Raw genomic sequence first — 19,555 nt, 5'->3', positions numbered from 1 at the left:
GTTTTGTTTTTAGATTGGGTCACGTGATTGGGGTGTTTAAAAATGAAAAAATATTGTTCGTTGGGAAAGTGTAAATGAGGTGACTGTGTGTGTCATATACACGATACTGGTTGCAGCCCTGTGTGGGCAAGAGCCAGGGACTGTAAGAGCACATTTTTTCTGATACAATTTCCCATATGAGTTCTTGAGAGTGTTCTTTAAATATTATTCCTCTGCTATTGGGGTTGTTGGGGAAGGATACTCCTACCATCTGCTAGAGAAAGAATCCTAAGCAACTGCAGGTGGAACTGTCTTATGTAGCTATAGAACAGTAAAGCTTTTCTTCTGTCCATCTGCTGGTAGAGGAGAAAAACGCAGTGGCTTACCTGTAACAGGTGTTCCAGGACAGCAGGATGTTAGCCCTCATAGATGGGTGACATCAGATGGAGCCCGGCACGGAAAACGTTTGTCAAAGTTTCTAGAAGCTTTGACTGCCACACTGAGCATGCCACTAGCTACGTGCCCACGCGAGGACCCCCTTCAGTCTCGAAACATAGCAAAATACTAGCAAAAAACATTAAACCGCAGGAAAAACCATCTCTGCGGGGTGGCAGGAAGGTTTCCTAAGGACTAACAACCTGCTGTCCTAGGAGAACACCTGTTAAAGGTAAGCAACTGCACTTTCTCCTAGAAAAAGCAGGATGGTAGTTCTCACAGATGGGTGAATACCAAGCTCCAGGCTGTTTCTGGCAACAACCAAAACCAACAAGTACCAAACAAGGTGCCAACGGGCACAAAAGCAACTGAGGTACTGTTGGAAGGTAGGGAGACAGCCTGGTTTCAAGTAGAGGGCCCTAGGTAGGAAGAGTTGGGTTTAAAGTCTGGAAAAGGTTGCGCAGGACAGATTAGTTGAATTTGCCATCTTGCCAACCATCCTTTTCCAAGCAGTAATGGGCAGTGAATATGTGTAGGGAGCTCCATGTCGCAGCCCTGCAGATCTCTGCAATGGGGAACGCCCACAAGTGGGCCACTGATGCCACCATAGCCCTCAAAGAGTGAGCCTGAACTAGGCCTTCAAGTTGAACGCCCAATTGCGCATAGCAGAATGAGATGAAGTCTGCTAGCAGTTGAGAAGGTCTGTTTATCCACCGCATCTCCCAGTCTGTTCTTATCGAAAGATATGAATAGCTGGGTAGACAGTCTATGGCCAGCTGAGCGATCTAAGTAATAGGCCAGAGGTTTCTTGTATGCAAGGCCCATTCCTCTTGATGGGAATGGGGCCTCATGAAAAAGGTGGGTAACTATGGACTGATTAAGGTGAAAATCAGTCACGACCTTAGGCAGGAACTTGGGATGCGTACGGAGGACCACACAATCATGAAAACATTTCATGTAAGGTGGATACGTTACCAAGACCTGAAGCTCGCTTACACCCTGCAAGCCGTAGTAACCGCCACCAGGAATAAGGCCTTCCAGGTGAGGAACTAAAGCTCACAAGTGCACATAGGATCAAAAGGAGAATGCATGAGCTATGCTTGCACAACGTTAACATCCCAGGAAATCACGGGGGGGGGGGGGGGGGGGGGGGGGAGCCGCAGAGGCAGCTTTAGCTGCAGCAGGCCCCGCATGAAGCGACTTGTGATAGGCTGATCAGAGATGGGTGTACTGGAAACACCCCGATAGTAAGAACTAATCGTGCTTAGATGGACTGATCAAGGTGGTTTTAAGCCTGGCCTCCGAAAGGTGCCACAAGTAGTCCAAGAACCTGGGAAGTGGGAATGTGAACGGACCTAATCCATGCTCTGCACACCACACTGAGAACCTCTTCCATTTCAGCTTGTAAGACTCCCTTAGTGGAAGGCTTCCTGGAAGCTACCAGTACCTGGGCAACCCCAGAGAGCGCCAGGGGCTGAAGGACTAGGACCTCAACATCCAGGCCATCAAGGCTAATGCCCGGAGGTTCGGATGGTGCAGGGTGCCCTGATTCTGTGTTATCAGATCGGGCGCAGTCCCCAGGTGGATGGGATCCCTGATAGACAGGTCCTGAAGGAGAGGAAACCAGACCTGATTGGGCCAGTGAGATGCAACTAGAATCATGGTCCCCTGGTCCTGCTGGAGCTTCAGGAGAGTTTTCATGAGAAGCGGAAAAAGAGGGTACATGTACAGGAGACATCCTGAATAGGGAGCAAAAATTGCTCACTTTGCAGTTGAACGGTGAGGCGAACAGATCCGCATCTGGAATTCCCCATAGGCGGAAACTCCGGGCTGCCACTATCTGGTCCAACCACTGTGTGGGTGAAAAGAGCAGCTTAGATGGTCTGCCAGCATATTCAGCATCCCAGGCAAGTACATGGCTCACAGGGACATCCCATGCGACAAAGTTCAGGACAAGATTTGTACAGCCTCCTGGTAGAGGAGGAGCGATCTCATGCCTCCCTGCTTGTTGATGTACCACATTGCAACCTGATTATCCATGCGGATCAGGACTGCTTTGTGGGACAAGCGGTCATGGAACGCCCAAAGAGCTTAACAAATTGCCTGAAGCTCCAAGAAGTTTACCTGACAGAGCTTCTTGAAACGTCCAGTAGCCCTGCATGTGGGGTCCATGTGGACATTTCAAGAACGTCCACATGGACCCCCCCTCCCCCCTACGCCCTAGGGAGAGGCATCAGTGGTAAGCATTATTTAAGGCGGGGCAGCCTGGAAGGGAATTCCCCGCTCCAGATTGGAGAGGTTCTCCCACCAGGATAGAGAGGTCCTCAGAGGTTGCATGACAGACACGGGCTTCGAGATCCTTGGATACCTGCTGCCACTGCGAACACAACATGCACTGTGTACTGCACGTGCAGAGACAGGCTAATGGGGTAACGAACAGAGGTTGCCATGTGGCCCAGCAAGCGAAGCAGTAAGCAAACACTCACGCACTGACCTGTTGCATACCAAGGCTGCCAGCGAGGATAGGGCAAGAATGCTTTTGCCTGAGCAATGCCCAACTTGGTTCCTATGAAGTCTAGCTGGGGAGACTGGCAGAGGTGGGATTTTGGGTACTTGATAACAAATCCCAGAGACTGTAGCGCTCGCATGGGCAGGGTCGAAGCATCCAGCACTCCTGCTTGGGAATTGCTTTTGACCAGCCACTCATCTACATAAGGGAAGACATGTGATGTCCAGCATCTGAGGTGTGTTGCTATCACTTGCAGGCATTTGGTGAAGCCGCGAGGGGCTGAGGTATTAATAGTGAGCCTTCCCCACCACAAAGCGCAAATACTTCCTGTGTCTGTGGAAGATAGCGGTATGGGCATAGGCATCCTCGAGGTTGAAGGAGCAAAGCCAGTCCCCTTTTGAGCAGGGGGGTTAGAGGAATTTGTTCAATGCCCTGAGATAGAGAATGAGGTGCATGCCCCCAGTTCTCTTGGGTATCAGGAAATATCTTGAATATGTGATAGGGGACGGGTTCTATAGCTCCCACCTTTAGTAGGGCGGAGAGCTCTGCGAGAAGTCCAGCTGGGCAGATGAACCCCACGATGCACATGGAGGAGAGTCCTCTGGGATTTCTCTGAAGCTTAATCAATACTCCTAACAATAGTGAGGACCCATCAGTCTGAGGTGATGAGAGACCAACGATGGGCAAAGCAGAGAAGTCTGTCTTCCACTGGGGGAATCGAGTGGCAGGAGTACAATGTACTGACATGCTCCCTTGCCTCCAATCAAAACCCCGTAGCTGAGGCCTGTTGGGGAGCCAGCTGTGGTCTAGGAGTTCTCTGTTGACGGGAGTGGCTCATGGTAGCAGTACCAGGCGTGCAAGTCCGAGAGGCAGGGGTAATACTTCTGCTGCCTATAGAAAGACCTTCTAGAACTGGGTCAGGAAGCTTTCCATATGGAGGTCGGCAGATCTGAAGCACTGGCGGACAACTGTTGAGGGTTTCATAGTGATCCCTTAATTCAGCTACTGCATCATCCCTGACTTTGACCCTAAAATGTTTCTCTCCTATACAGGGGAGGTCATCCAACTTCTCCTGGACCTCTGGCTGTAAGTCGGAAGCAAGGAGCCAAGCCATCCTACGGCTCCAAAGCCCACAGCAGCCACCAGGCAGTGGTCTCAGACATCCTAGGTGGATCTCACCTAGTGTTTTCCCGCTTCGAGACCTTGTTGCACGATAGCAGACAACTACTTCTGCTGTTGCGGGAGAGTCTGCAAGTTCTTGGACCTGGTTCCAAAAGTTCAGATTTTATTTATTTATTTATTTAGATTTTTTATATACCGGCATTCGAGACAGCAGTCACATCATGCTGGTTCACATAAAACAGGGGTGCAAAGTAAACATAACAATAACAATGGTGCTGAAAAGGCAGTTACATATAACAAGGTGATAAGAACTTGGCTTAGAGGAAGAGAAAGGACAGGTTATTAATTTACACAAGTAAACGATAGGAGATAAGGTCGACCATAGTGTAGATGGAGATTAGGGTGGCTTGGAAGTATTTCAGATTGTTTTGGATCATGTACAATTGATAAGAGGCTATTCGGGCAACGAGCATGATGCCCTGAAAAACATTCCTACCCAAGGCATTGAGCTCTCTATGCTCTTGTTTCGGAGGGGACGAAGCATGGGTGCGGGAGCATTTGGCCCATTTGAGGGCAGAATCCTACCAAAGACTAGTGGGGGAGATGGCACCTTCCTATTAACTGGGGCGATGGATATCGGGTGTTCCCACATCGAAGGAGGAGGTCCTTAAAAATATCGTAGATGGGAACAGCCACTCTCCCCTTCGGGGCATCAACAAACTGGAGGATCTCCAACATTTTATTCCGTGCATCCTCCTCTGTGAGAAGCTGGAAGGGGATGGTCTCGACCATGATCTGTACAAAGTCCATGAAGGAACGGTCCTGCAGGGGGGCGAAGGCTCCAAGAGAGGACCATCTGATATCTTGGAGGAAGACTCAGAGGGGTTCTCTCTCCATGGATCATAGGGACCCCTCTTCCTCACTGAGGTCCCCATGGGGCCTAAGCAGGTGAGGTCTGCGCAAGTCCCCCGGACCTAGGCATCGAGGGCCTCAAGGGAACTGAAGGCACCGATGGCCCCGGTGGTAGCAGGGGTACCGAGGGTCTCGGGAGGCTGGATGGCCCGAGCAAGGCTCGGGTAACAAAGGCCTCGGGACCAATGTATCGGAAGGCATCAGCAGTCTGTGCGAGTCTTCCTCCTCAGAGGACCTGATGATGGGAATCACACCCAAGGGGGCATCGGTGGCGGCTGGGGAACCGATGGCCCCTCGGGCACTGTTTGCATTGGGCGTGCTCCAAACGGCACATCCAAATGCTCTAGCAGGGGTACCAGAAGGGATGGCAAGGGCTCTGGCACCGGTATGGGCGCCAGTGGCAGTTCAATGCTCCGTAGGGCTCGGAGTACCATACACTGCACACTGTGGTCCAACTCCCTCTTGGAAGTCCTGTGAGAAAAGGACTTATGAAGGGGGACGAGGCATCACCAACACTTCCTTAGAGCTCCGAGAAGGCACGGTGCCCAGCACCAGTATCTGTGGGGAACGCCTGGGACTCCTGGGCCTGTCAGAGGGTGGAGCCTCCTTGCCACAGGGTCACTTCGGTGGCAGCACTGCTACCGCCGGTGCCGCATTGGGAACAGTGCCATGTGTCTATGGAGACGATGTCCATGCTTGTGGGATCTCCCACGGTGCTCGGCCCGGTCTTACCCCGGCTCCGAGGAAGCTAAGGATCCCAATGTCCTTGAAAGTGGAGAGACCATGGAAGAGCAGTCACCACCTCCACAATCCTTAGATGATGCCTCCAGGGGTGTGGAAAGGGGAAGCATATAGAGCGATTCCCTTCAACATCGGGGGCATCGATGATTCCGTCGCAGGCGTGGATGGAGCAAACTTGTTGGAGTCAAAGTTTCTCCATTTTATCAAGATGTGCACAAAGGCCCTTGGGGGTCATCTGGTCACACAGCTGACACCCTCTGACATCGTGTGATGCCCCCAGGCAGAGGATACAAACCTCATGCGGATCCATGATAGGGATAGTCCACGGGCACTGGCGAAAACCACTCGACATCATGGAGAAGAAAAATTGGCGAGCGGTCGATGGCCAGCAGGCCATAGAGGAGAGACGCACCAGGAATCAACCATAGAGAAGGTATAAACGTTAACCTACCACGCCGAGGAGGGAACACCGTCCGGAGAAAGACCCAGGGTTTGGACAGAGAAGAACCAGGAAAAAACAAGAAAAAAAAAACAAAACTCTGAAGGTTGAGCTCCAAAACCGTGAGGCAAATGCACCAAGGAAAAGAAGAGACTGAAGGATCTCTCGTGGATGCGCAGATAGTGGCATGCTAGGCATGCTCAGTGTGCCAGTCAAAGCTTCTAGAAACATTGACAAAAGTTTTCCTTCTGATGTCTCCCATCTGAGAGGACTACCATCCTGCTTGTCCAAGGAGAAAATTCAATCGTCTGGACTGATCAAGGGGACAATAAGGAATGCTTCAAGTTGCTAGTATGTTTCAAAAGCATGACAAATTTAAAAAAAAAACAAGAAATTGAGGCAAATGAAAGTTGAAAACATGTGAATGGTTGTGATGTGGAGGAATGCCTAACTGACAAAAACTAGAAGGAAGAAAGAGCAAGCTGGAAGGAGGAACTGGATTAAGAGCTGTAGGGAGGTTCCTCCTAAACCAAGCAGCTTTAAAAAAAAACACAAAACCTAAGTCATACGGATTCCTAGGATATTAATCTAGCATTTTAATACATTTGTGAGATTGGAAGAAGCATCTCAGACTAGGGATGTGACAAGATGCTTAAATCAAAAATTGGTAACTTAATGCTTACCTGAAGATTCCATAGCATTTTGCTCAGGCTCATCATACTGCAATAGCTCATCAAGTGCCAGTTTTGCAGCATTTGCTTTTGCCTCTTTTTTATTTTGACCCAATCCAGTCTTGTACTGCACGCCATCAATCACAGCACAAAAGGCAAAATAAGTTCCAAAAATATTACCTTAAGAAGAAAAAAAACAATGAGGTGAAATTTAGATGGTTTACACATGTGAAGTACAGCACAAGTAGCATGTACACACAACTAGTGTTGTGCATAAATGTTAAGAAAAGAGGGGCAGTTTAGTGATATTCCAGGATAGGATTCAGACGTTCATAAAAAGTTATTTTGTAAGATATATACCCATACATTACTACACATGCCCATATGCTTTTAAACCCAATTGATTCAAGAATTTATAATCTCACTTGTTTTATCTGTAGTTTTTGGGTAGAAGGTTCTGGATGAACTGGCAGGAGGCTCAGGTTGAACTGCTAGAGGTTTAACTGGGGAATACAAGTACACTAAACAGTATTCTTAAAATTTGAATTCATGCTTACTTTTTAAAATATCTGCTTCCACATATAACTATGTGCATGTGTTACAAATATTGAATTCAGCAGCCAGAATCTTAACTGATATTAAGAAACATGGTCACATCACGCCTATTTTAATATCACTATACTGGCTCCCCAAAAAATTCAGAATAGAGTACAAGATCTTAACAATTCTTCATAAAATCATTTATGGAGACCGGATGGACTCGCTCAGTACTACAATTAAAATTCATATACCCCAAAGAAAGCAAAATTGCTTACCTTGTAATAGGTGTTATCCCAGGACAGCAGGATGTAGTCCTCACATATGGGTGACGTCACTGATGGAGCCCTATTGCGGGAAAATCTTGTCAGTTTCTAGAAACTTTTGACTGGCACTGTGAGGCCACTGAACATGTCCAGCATGCTATGATATTCTCTGCCACAGGGGTCTCTCTTCAGTCTCGTATGTAGCAATAAGCTTTAGCAAAAATAAAATAATAAAAAGGTATGAGACCCAACTCCGCGGGGTGGCGGGTAGGTTTCGTGAGGACTACATCCTGCTGTCCTGGGATAACACCTATTACAAGGTAAGCAATTTTGCTTTATCCCAGGACAAGCAGGATGCTAGTCCTCACATATGGGTGATTAGCAAGCTAGAGGCTGATTCATTTTGTAGTGAAGCAACATTGAAGTATTGTTGGTGAAAATGAGGCAGCCGAAAATCACAGCAGGTTGGATGTAGGAGGAGTTGGGATTAAACTGGAAACAAGTTCTTTAAGACAGATTGTCCGTAGGCTGAATCTTGTCGTCCTTCTTTGTCCAAACAGTAATGAGCTGCAATGGTGTGAAGAGAACGCCATGTTGCTGCTTTACATACGTCAAGGATTGGCACTGAATGATAGTGTGCTACTGAGGTTGACAATGCTCTTACTGAATGCGCCTTTACTCGCCCTTGGAGAGGAAGGCCTGCTTTTTTATAGCAAAACTGTATGCAATATGCTAACCAGTTGGATAGAGTATGTTTACCCATTGCTTTACCCGGCTTGTTTGGATCATAAGATACAAAGAGTTGGGTGGATTTTCTATGGGCTGCCGTGCGGTCTAAGTAAAATGCTAGCGCACGCTTACAGTCCAAGGTATGTAAGGCCCGTTCTCCTCGGTGAGAATGAGGTCTTGGAAAGAATGTGGGTAAGACTATGGATTGGTTCAAGTGGAATTCCGTAACCACCTTGGGAAGGAATTTTGGATGTGTATGGAGAACCACTCTGTCATGTAGGAATTTTGTATAGGGTGAGTACGTGACAAGTGCTTGTAACTCACTAACCCTTCTAGCCGATGTAATGGCTATGAGGAAGATAGTCTTCCATGTAAGAAATTTACAGGAATTCATGGGTTCGAAAGGAGAACGCATGAGTCTTGTTAAGACAAGATTCAGGTCCCATTCTGTGACTGGTGGCCGATTTGGTGGTTTGAGTTGAGTTAAACCTCTCATAAACCTGCTGACAAGAGGTTGTATGGATATTGGTGCATCTCCAATCTTGTTATGGTAAGCTGAGATAGCACTTAAATGGACTCTGACAGATGATGTCTGAAGACCAGAATCTGAAAGATGCCATAAGTAGTCTAGTAGAGAAGTTGTGGGGCAGGAGAAAGGATCAATACTTTTTTGCCCGCACCACAAAGTGAATCTTTTCCATTTCGAAGAATAGTGCTTTCGTGTGGAAGGTTTACGTGAAGCTATAAGCACTTGAGATACATTGGTTGAAAGATTAAATGGTTGAAAAATCAAGCTTTCAACATCCATGCTGTCAGGGAAAGGGATTGAAGGTTGGGATGGTGCAACTGACCCTGATCCTGAGTTATGAGAGTGGGAGCTACTCCCAGACGAATTGGATCCCTGACTGTGAGGTCTAGAAGTGTTGGAAACCTTACTTGTCGAGGCCAATATGGGGCTATGGGTATCATGGACCCCTTGTCCTGTTGTAGCTTCACTAGAGTTTTGGTTATGAGCGGTATTGGAGGATACGCGTATAGAAGGCCCGAGTTCCAAGGGCGAGCAAAGGCGTCCTTGGCTGGCTGGTGTTTCTGTTTGTGCAGGGCACAGAAATTGTCCACTTTGTGATTCAGATGTGACGCAAACAGATCTATTGTTGGTTGCCCCCAATGCTGAAATATCTTGGTCGCTACTGAGGGATCCGGGGACCACTCGTGTGGTTGGAACTGACGACTGAGTCGATCCGCCACTACATTGTGAATGCCTGCCAGATAAGTGGCCCGGAGGAACACTGAGCAGTTCAGGGCCCAGCCCCAAATCTGTGCAGCTTCTTGACAAAGGATATACGAGCCCGTACCTCCCTGTTTGTTGATGTACCACATGGCAACTGTGTTGTCCATTTGGATGAGAACAGTCTTGTGTGAAAGGCAGTCCTTGAACGCATGCAGCGCATAACGTATAGCTCGAAGTTCCAGGAAATTGATTTGAAATGTTGCTTCGAGTTTTGTCCAAGTACCTTGGGTTTGTAGATTGTTTATGTGAGCTCCTCAACCCAAGGTGGATGCATCTGTAGTTAAAGTTATCTGCGGGACTGGTTGTTGGAAGGGCAGGCCCTTGCGCAAATTGTCCTTGTTCATCCAAAGTAGAGATGAACATTTATTTATTTAAAATCGTTTCTATACCATCGTTTAGTAAAGCACCATCACAACGGTTTACAATGAGGCACGTAAATATATATTTGGCTTGAACTCTTACTAACAATGTGCCAGAACATTTATCGGTAACATGTATTCATAATATAAGGTATATGTTATATGTATATGTATACATATATTATATTGTATATTATATGTATACATATATATATATTGTTATATGTAACTGCTTTTCTGCACTATTGTTCAAATTGTAAAGTTTTATTATTATTGCACCCCTGTTTCTTGTGAACCAGCATGATGGGACTATCGTCCTGAATGTTGGTATATAAAAAAACTTAAATAAATAAATAAAAATAAATATGTTGTGTGATCTGGATCTTGTCCTTTTCAATGATTAATAGGAAAAAAACATACAATCATTGTACTTTGTACTACAGTTCTCTTAAATTATTCTATTATAATGTTGAGTAAAATGATAATGTATAGGTATGGTGTGGTATTTGGTGACTTTCGCTTGATCATTTAAACTTCAGAATCTCCATTCCATTTAAACTTCAGAGTCTCCATTCTCATTAACTCACTCAACATAGTTGGTGAGTTACTTGAATTGGAGAGTATAGTGATTGAATGGCTTGGATCCATTGTGATCATAATGTCCATTGGGTTACTCTCATGGCGAGTCATGCCATAGGAGTGACATGTACTGCGGAGGTCATGTGGCCTAGTAAGGCCTTTGAGAGGATGGTGTTCAATTCTGCTCCGATGGAGTAAGATGGGACTTTTGATAATTGATGAGAAAGCCCATGGAGTGAAGTAGAGTAATTGTTCGACTAAGAGAAGTCGGCACTCCTTGTTGAGATTGACTCCTGATGAGCCAGTCTTCTAAGTAGGGAAAGACATGAACACTTTCCTTGTGCAAGTGTGCTGCTATTACTGCCAGACATTTGGTGAATACTCTGGGAGCAGAGGCAAGTCCGAATGGTAGTACTCTGTATTGGAAATGTTGATGACCCACCATGAAGCGCAGATACATGTGATGAGGAGGGAATATTGGAATGTGAGCGTAGGCATCTTGAAGCTCCAGAGAACAAAGCCAATCTCCTGTTTGAAGAAGTGGAAGCATGGTGCCTAGAGAAACCATCCTGAACTTTTCTTTCTTTAAAAATGTGTTGAGATTTCTGAGGTCTAGTATGTGACGTAGGCCTCCGGTTTTCTTTGGAATGAGAAAATACCGGGAATAGAATCCTCTGCCCTGCTGAGTCCGGGCACTGGTTCCAGAGCCCTGGCTTTCAGAAGGGTGGATAATTCTACTTGCAATTGTAGTATATGATTTTCGCTGAGAGAGAAAGGTTTTGGAGGAAAATCTGTTGGAATTGAGAGGAAATTGAGTTGGTAACCTCGGGATACTCTTGCAAGTACCCATTGGTCTGTTATTGGAATCCAATTGTAAAACCAGGATACTCTGCCTCCTACCGGAAGTTCTGGCTGAGGATTGGAGAGATAGCTGTGTTCTCTGGAAATGGCCTCAAAAGCCAGCAGCAGGCCCTGTCTGTGGCGTCAGTTGAGGCCTAGTCGACCTAGGTTGTCTGGGTTGCGGTCGTTGCTGTATTCTAGAAGGCCTGGTTCTAGATGTAGGAGGGTAGTACCACCTTTGACTATAAAAAGGTCTTCTAGTTTCTTTCCCTTGAGGCCTACGCCCAGAGTGCGTAGGGGGGATCCTGTGGAATTGAGGAAAGCTGTCTCAGGGTTTCAGTATGTTCTTTTAATTGAGCAACTGCATCCTGGACTTTGGATCCAAAAAGGTTATCTTCTAAGCATGGCAGATCTACTAATTTATCCTGGACTTCAGACCTGAGGTTCGAGGCTTTAAACCATGCCCAACGTCTGGCACTGATCCCAGATGCAGCCACTCTTGATGCAGTCTCAAACCAGTCATAGGCTGCGCGAACTTCATGTTTGCCTGCCTCCATCCTTTTGTGGATGATGGATTGGGCTGCTTCTTGATATTGTGATGGAAGAGATGGAATGAATTCTTGCATTTGTTTCCACAAATCTCTTTGATATTGGGTCATGTAAAGTTGATATGAAGAGATTCTCGAATTTAACATGGCCCCTTGATAGACCTTTCTGCCCAGGGAATCTAAGAACCTATGATCCTTACAAGGGGGATTTGAGGAATGTAGTCTAATTCTTTTGGATTTTTTTCTGTACAGACTCCACCACTACTGACTGGTGAGGGAGCTGCGATTTTTGGTATCCAGGAGCAGACTGCACTAAATATGTACTGTCCATTCATTTGTTGACAGCTGGCACTGAGCAGGAATATTCCCAAATACGATGTTGCAAATCTAGGAGAACATCATGCACTGGTATAGCTACCACTTGCTTTGGAGGGTCTACAAATTGAAGTACATCCAGGGTTTGCTGTCTGGTGTCTTGTTCTGTGACTAATTTGAATGGTATGGAGTCATCCATTTCCTGGACAAACGTTGTGAATGAAAAATCTTCTGGAGGAGATGGATCAGACAAAGTCTTCAGATGAAGTATCTGATTGTGTATCACTCCAAGTATCATATTCGTGTACTTGTGGAGAAATTGTTGAAGTCTTAGGAGGTGGAGGAATTCCTGAAGGTCCTGGTAATGGATCCTCAACAGGTGGCTCCTTAATGTGCTCTTCCTGTTGATTAGAGGGAAGAGAATCTAGCAGATCTTGATATTTTTTCATTAAGATCTGATATAGTGCTGACTCTGGGCATCCTGGATCTCCAGGAAGGAGTGGCACCGATGGTGACTGCTTTGGAACCGAAGATGGCGTTATCCTCTTCAGTGGTCGCTTCGAAGTCACCGTAGTTATCAATTTAGTCCCCGGCATCTGTGTAATTATGGACATCGGCGCTGGCATCGACAGTCGTCGGCATCGGTATGGTGACCGGTGTTAGTGAGGTCACCAACATTGGCATCGATACCGGCATCTGTGATGTCACCGGCACAGTCGCCGGAATAGGTATTTGTTCCTTCAAGGCCTTGAACACCGCTTGTCTTATAAAAATAGACAATTCCTGTGATACAGCTGGGGTAGATGGAGTAGCTGTATGCGGTGGCGGTGTGGGTGTTGATAATACCTCCACCGATCCCTGTGTAGGTTTGATCGATGATGTAGGCCCCGACGCTGGTAGCGGAGTTTCCTGATGCTTTTGCCGTTTAGAGATTGGTTCTCCCGGGGAGAGGGTTAGTGCTGACGTCGGTGTGTGTCGATGTCTGTGCCTATGTTTGGGCCTATGCTCGACTACCAACCTTATTGACGCCGAAGTAGATAGCTATGCTTGATCTCCCGATCCTTCCAGACGATGTTTTTTCAGCAAAACTTTCTTGGAAACTCCTGCTGGGGACGATTTCGTCAATGTTGAAGGAGAAGGAAGAAGCTGAAGGTGAAAGAGGTGTTCCATTTTCTCCTAAGTTTTCTTCCTTTGGGAGTCATCTCTGCACATTGAGGGCAGGATGAGACATCATATTTGTCCCCTAAACAGAGAACACACTCAAGGTGTGGGTCTGTTATGGACATAGTCCGATTACACATCGGACATTTTTTAAATCCTGAAGCCATCTTTTCAGCAACAGCCGTCGATGAAAGAGGGAAAAAGTTTTGAGAGAGTTTTTACTTAAAGTAAAAACGAGACTATAATTTCTCACCATCCAGTGGAAATGAGAGAGAGATCCCGTATGGGAGAAAAATATTTTGAAAAATCAATGACTTTTCAGTCAGTAATTCTGTGAGAAAACTCACAGGACTCCTATCTCCGCGATGCTTACAACAGCGCAGAAAAACGAAGACTAGAGAGAGACCCCTGTGGCAGAGAATATCATAGCATGCTGGGCATGCTCAGTGGCCTCACAGTGCCAGTCAAAAGTTTCTAGAAACTTTGACAGAAAATTTTCCCGCAATAGGGCTCAGTCAGTGATGTCACCCATATGTGAGGACTAGCATCCTGCTTGTCCTGGGATAAACCTACGTTCAAACTAATAAAGATTTACTATCCATTCCTTCAGTGTGATCCGCACAGCTCTCTCAAGTGAGAGAACATGCAATCTCTCTTGCAAGCCCAAAGATATGGAACTCACTCCCCACAAACACACGCCTACAGTCTAATTTAAAAATATTCAAAAGAGAAGTTAAAACCTGGCTTTTTATGAAGGCTTTTAATGGTTCCTAATGAGACTCTCAATGCCTCATCTTGTTATTTTTTAGTTCGTATTCCTTGTTATTATAATGCTCTTAAGAACTAGTTCACTTTATCTATTTTAATGCTTATTTTATTAATTGCTGTTTTGTTTAATTATTTTATTAGTATTTTCTGTTTTGTATTATTGCTATTTTATTGTATTTGTTTAGTGTTGTAAACAGTTATGATGGCTACACTGAATGACGGTATATAAAACCAATAAATAAATAAGAGAAATAGGTAAAGTATACATTTCACTGCATTATAAATGTGAGCACGCTCTGAAACACACTTTTGGGGGAAGAGATACTGCACAGTTTATAAAATGCTGCTATAATTTTACACATGCTGATATATTCACACTTGAAAAATGGGCTTTATTTATTTATTTTATTTATTTAAAATTTTTATATACCGACATTCATCCAGGATATCATATCGGTTCACATTGTAACGCAAAAACAAATGCACGGCATGGCGCTTTACATTGAACAGTAAAAACATGATAACAAGGCATTAACGAGAGGGGGGAACAATAATATGGGAAGTTTTGCAATAAAATTATAAACAAAGTATGCAATTATATACATATGTACAAAAGAAAGGAAACTATGAGGTTAATTTTAATCAGGCTAGGAGATAAGATAGGGAAGAGAAGGGAGGAGAGCGAGGAAAGAGGGGGGCAGAGAGAAAGAAAAGAAGGTGGCGGAGAAAAGGGGAGGGGAGAGAGGGGCGGTAGAATGGGAAACAGGGGAGGAGTGTGGAGAGTGGGGACAGTGGTGAGGTATAGTGAAAAATTAAGTGTAAATTTAAATACAATACCTTCCATCAACTCGATTTCAACTGGATATTTTTTTTAGGAAGCTTTCTATTAAAATGTGCAGCTCAGAGGGCTCTTAATATTCACTGCAGAGCTGGAATTTTGCAAAACAGTAAAGTTTTGTTTAATCTATGTGATGCTATATTTGTTTTATTATTTTAAGGTTTACTGTAACTTGATAGTCTACATGTTTTATTTTGACTGTTTTTGAGCTTGGAAAGCGGTTAAAAAATGTTTTAAAATATCATAGTGGGGAGGATCAAGATGGTGGCAGGATGCAGCAACGGATGTACTGAGTCCTATTTTCTGGTGTCGGTTTCTTCATTTGTATGCCTTTGAAAAGGAAATGGAGGGTGAAGTTTTACACTTCTGAAATATTCACCCTGAGTCAGCATTCCATTGTGGAGTTCGTGGCTCCAGATCCTGCCATGGGGGTTCTTGACCCTGCTGCTGCAGCCGGTGGTGTACTGATAGCAACTGGGGAGGAGTCATCAAGCCCCCTGGACGATCGTCCCCCACCTGCTGAGCGCACGTCTGTTCTTTCAGGTCTGGCAGCATCGCATATCGATTAGGTAGTAGCTGGTGTTGCATCAGAAGGAGCCCAGGAGAACAGCGAAGTTGGCATGGCTGCTCTATCAGCATTGTGTGGGCATTTGGAATGTCACCTATAGATTAATCTCAACAGATTTGGGATTTAGGAGGAGAGTCCCAGCCCTCGTTTCATTGGGTGCTGAGTTCTTTGCTCTTCAAAAGCTGGCTGTGGTAACTTTAGACCAGGGCTTCCCAAAACTGTCCTGGGGACCACAAGCAGTTGGGTTTTTAGGATTATATTTCATTAATCCCAATATATTACAAATGTAAATAAAAGCAATGTACAGAGAAGAAAATTAAATTCAAACATCTAAAATTTAAATTAAAAACATAATATAAAACCACAAAGAAATAAAATTTAAGGACAGCATAAAACAAAATGACATAGTACTAAAACTCAAGCCACTTCTATACCCACAAGACTTTTGAACAGTTCTACAGGCTCTTCTATTCTCGAAACTTGACTACTGCAATGCCCTACCACTAGGTCTCCCAGCCTCCACCCTTAAACCTATCCAACTACTCCAAAACGCCTCGGCCAAAGCTCTCACAAATAGCAGAAGATCAGACCACCTCACACCCATCCTCAAAAACTTACACTGGCTACCCATCCCCAAAAGCTACCCAATTGATATCAACAAGGGAACAAACACTATCAATTGCCAGTCCCTCCCTATGGAACAAACTCCCCACAGAATTAAGAACAGATCCATCCACCTAATCATTTAAGAAGAATCTTAAAACATGGCTATTCCGCAAAGCCTTCCCAACAACAAACACAAACAAACCTACATAATTTCCACGCCATCACGATCTGTGTAACATATTACTCTTACTGTTACATTTTTCTATTAGATACACTCTATATCAAATGTTATTTGTTTATTACTATTACTGTTTTTATTCTTGTTATTGTTATTCCTTCACGTTACTGTTTCTAATTGTTCCCTGTACCTAACAAAAGGAAATGCTTGACTTCCTGCACCATTAAGTTATATGTAAACCGATGTGAAATGTAAATCGAACACAGGTATATAAAAACAAATAAATAAAACAGAAAATAAAACAAATAAAATGATAAAGGTCATTAATAAAATTAAAACAAAGGCCTTCACAAAGTAGAATTTTTAAAGTTTTTCTAAAATTTAAGAATCTCGCTCTAGTCGAATAGCCAGGGGTAAGGAGTTCTACATGTTAAAGGCAAGATAAGAGAAACTGGTTTCTCTAGTGAATTCTAGCTCGTCTCGAAGGTGGTAAAAAGTAGATCTTGTTGAGAAAATGTAAGTGTGCGAGATGGCCGATGTGGTGTGATAAGGTGAGCAAGGTAAGATGGAAGGCCAGACCTCAAGACTTTAAAAAGTTAAACACCCTATTTTAAATTAGATTCGTAATGAGAGGGGAAGCCACTGTAAGAGTAAAGCAGTTACATGATCAAACTTCCACTTATCAAAAACATTTTGCTGTTGTATTCTACACTAATTACAAACATTTAAGTTGTTGTGAGGAGAGACCATATTACAGTGCATTACAGTAGTCTATACTAAAAGTGAGGGAGTGTCAGTATCTTTAATCCAGATATTTCAAATATAGTTTAATGTGGCAGAGAAAACAAAAAACAGTAAGAGCTTTGCACTATTTTATTTGAAGTGAAAAATCCAATGAGAAGTTAAAAACCCCTAGGATATGAATAGAATCCCTAACCAGGATGGTGCTTCCTGCCATAATAGAGGATGGCAAGTGATAATTGTTTTTCTTCAAACCCAAACAGCTTCTGACTTCAAAGGATTTACCTTTGACTTAAAGGAGTTTAACCATTTTGGAACATCAGATAGGTATGTTAAAACTAAAAAGGGAGAAACTTGCATATCAAATGCTACACCAATACCTCTTAATCCAGATGTAACCTCAGTTTTTGAAGTCTTCACTCCTATAGAAATAACCACCAGTTCTTATTTACTTAACCCTATTCTGTAGACGTAAACTTTTCATGAAGACTGTAATCTGTAAACACCTGTATTTATTATAAGAATTTGTATTTACTATTTATATTTATTATTTAGCTATTAACATTGTTCTGTTACCACTTGGTACTATTTCTCTCCTTTACCTCAAACTCTAAGTTCCTACTAAGTTAGCCATGTTATTTATACCCAATTGTTGGATGTAATTGTATATTTGTTTAATTGTTCAATCTGTTTGATGTAATTTTCTGTTCCTTGTTCTGTGTAAACCGAAGTGGTATGCACAAGTGCATGAACTCCGGTATATAAAAGCCTTTAAATAAATAAATAAATAAATAAATCATGAAAACTCAGAATATGCAAATTTATCTCATGCATATTTATTGTGGATATTCTGAAAACTGAACTGGATGTGGGGTCCCCAGGACAGGTTTGAGAAACCCTGTTTTAACTTATTATCAGGTCTATCCAGTAAAGTGCGGCCACGTTTACCCCGCTCCTAACCCGCGTTCTACTCACTTTCCGGCCGCATTAGCCCTTCCTGCGATCCACAACCCCCTTTAACCTACCCTTACCGCGTCCTAAAATCCCCGGGCAACCCCTTCCGCACGCGGCATGTATATTGCATGCAAACGAGCGAATTAGCTATTCCCTGGCATCCAGTAACCCGCGCCCCGACTATCGCTATTTTACCCTGCCATTTTGCCGCGCGTTTAACCTGCTAACTTACCACCTACCCTTACCCCTGCGTTAGAGGCAGGGGTAAGGGTAGGCGGCAAGCTTTCCCCCAGCCCCCGCTCACCTGCCCTGGCTGCGTCCATGGATGCTGGTCTCCGGGGCAGCCCCAGTCCTCTCCTCCCGACGCAAAAAAAAAAAAGTGAAAAAAAAAGTTGCACGAGAGAGAGGGGAGAGGACGGGCAATCCTACGCTCGGCGACTTACTTTTGCAGCTCCCCTCCGGACATCGTGGCTTCCCCTGTGCCATTCCCCTCTCCCCTCCTCCCGAAGCAGGGCGCGAAAAGCAGCCTTGCTCTGGGAGGAGGGAAGAAGGGACTGGCAGTGTAAAGCGGCGAAGCGACTTACTTTTTGCAGCCCCCTCCGGACATCGGACGACCTCTCCCGACTCCAGCTGCTCGCAAAGATGGATGTCTGCACGGCCGCTGAAGACGTGACGGCATGTGATGTCACTTCTTCAGCGACCGTGCAGGCGTCCATCTTCGCGAGCAGCTGGAGTCAGGAGAGGTCGTCCGATGTCCAGAGGGGGCTACAAAAAGTCAGTCGCTTCGCCGCTTTACACTGCCAGTCCCTTCTTCCCTCCTCCCGGAGCAAGGCTGCTTTTCGCGCCCTGCTTCGGGAGGAGGGAAGAAGGGACTGGCAGTGTAAAGCGACCTCTCCTGCCTCCAGCTGCTCGCGAAGATGGACGCCTGCACGGCCACTGAAGACGGCCACTGAAGACGCTTTACACTGCCAGTCCCTTCTTACCTCCTCCCAGAGCAAGGCTGCTTTTCGCACCCTGCTTCGGGAGGAGGGGAGAGGAGACTGGCAATCCAGACTTCCTGATATCTGTCAATTCAAATGTCATTTGAAATGACATTTGAAATGACAGATACCAGCGTGGCCATGAAGCGTTAGGCCCGCGCACCCAGGATACTATATAGGCGCTCTATACAGTAAAATGGGTTGTGCGGGCCTAATGCTTCACGGTTGCTTCTTAGACGCAGCTTGCATTTGCAAGCTATTTACATACAGGATCGAGCGGTAGGTGAGCTGCACTGTGCGTGCAGCAACCGCGGGTGCGCCGGGCACTAACGCAGCTCTTCCTACCGCTCGTTACTGGATAGACCTGTATGGGAGCTGATAGACAAACTCGAGACAACATTTTTGGTTTGCCCACCAAAGGTGAGCTCGATATTTAATAAATTAGAATCTCTGGCACATGATTGATATGAAACAGGATATGAATGTAAA

General features: G+C 45.0%; 1 protein-coding gene across 8 annotated transcripts in view; it reads right to left on the bottom strand.

Annotated features, from left to right (window-relative positions):
• The window catches only part of ADAD1 (adenosine deaminase domain containing 1), a 551,435-nt gene that overhangs the window by 429,817 nt on the left and 102,063 nt on the right, over nucleotides 1–19,555 (bottom strand). For 6 of the 8 annotated variants that reach the window (XM_029586923.1, XM_029586949.1, XM_029585575.1 and 3 more), the window contains one exon: nucleotides 6,821–6,988. The exons of the other annotated variants lie outside the window; for them this stretch is intronic. In XM_029586923.1, coding sequence (XP_029442783.1) covers nucleotides 6,821–6,988 — 168 coding nt within the window. The remainder of the gene's footprint in view (nucleotides 1–6,820; nucleotides 6,989–19,555) is intronic. 8 annotated transcript variants of the gene reach the window in all.

The sequence above is a fragment of the Rhinatrema bivittatum genome, chromosome 1 (genome assembly GCF_901001135.1).
Source record: "Rhinatrema bivittatum chromosome 1, aRhiBiv1.1, whole genome shotgun sequence".
Taxonomy (NCBI): Eukaryota; Metazoa; Chordata; class Amphibia; order Gymnophiona; family Rhinatrematidae; genus Rhinatrema; species Rhinatrema bivittatum.
Note: the sequence above shows the minus strand (reverse complement) of the source record. Positions and strands in the feature narration are given on the sequence as shown.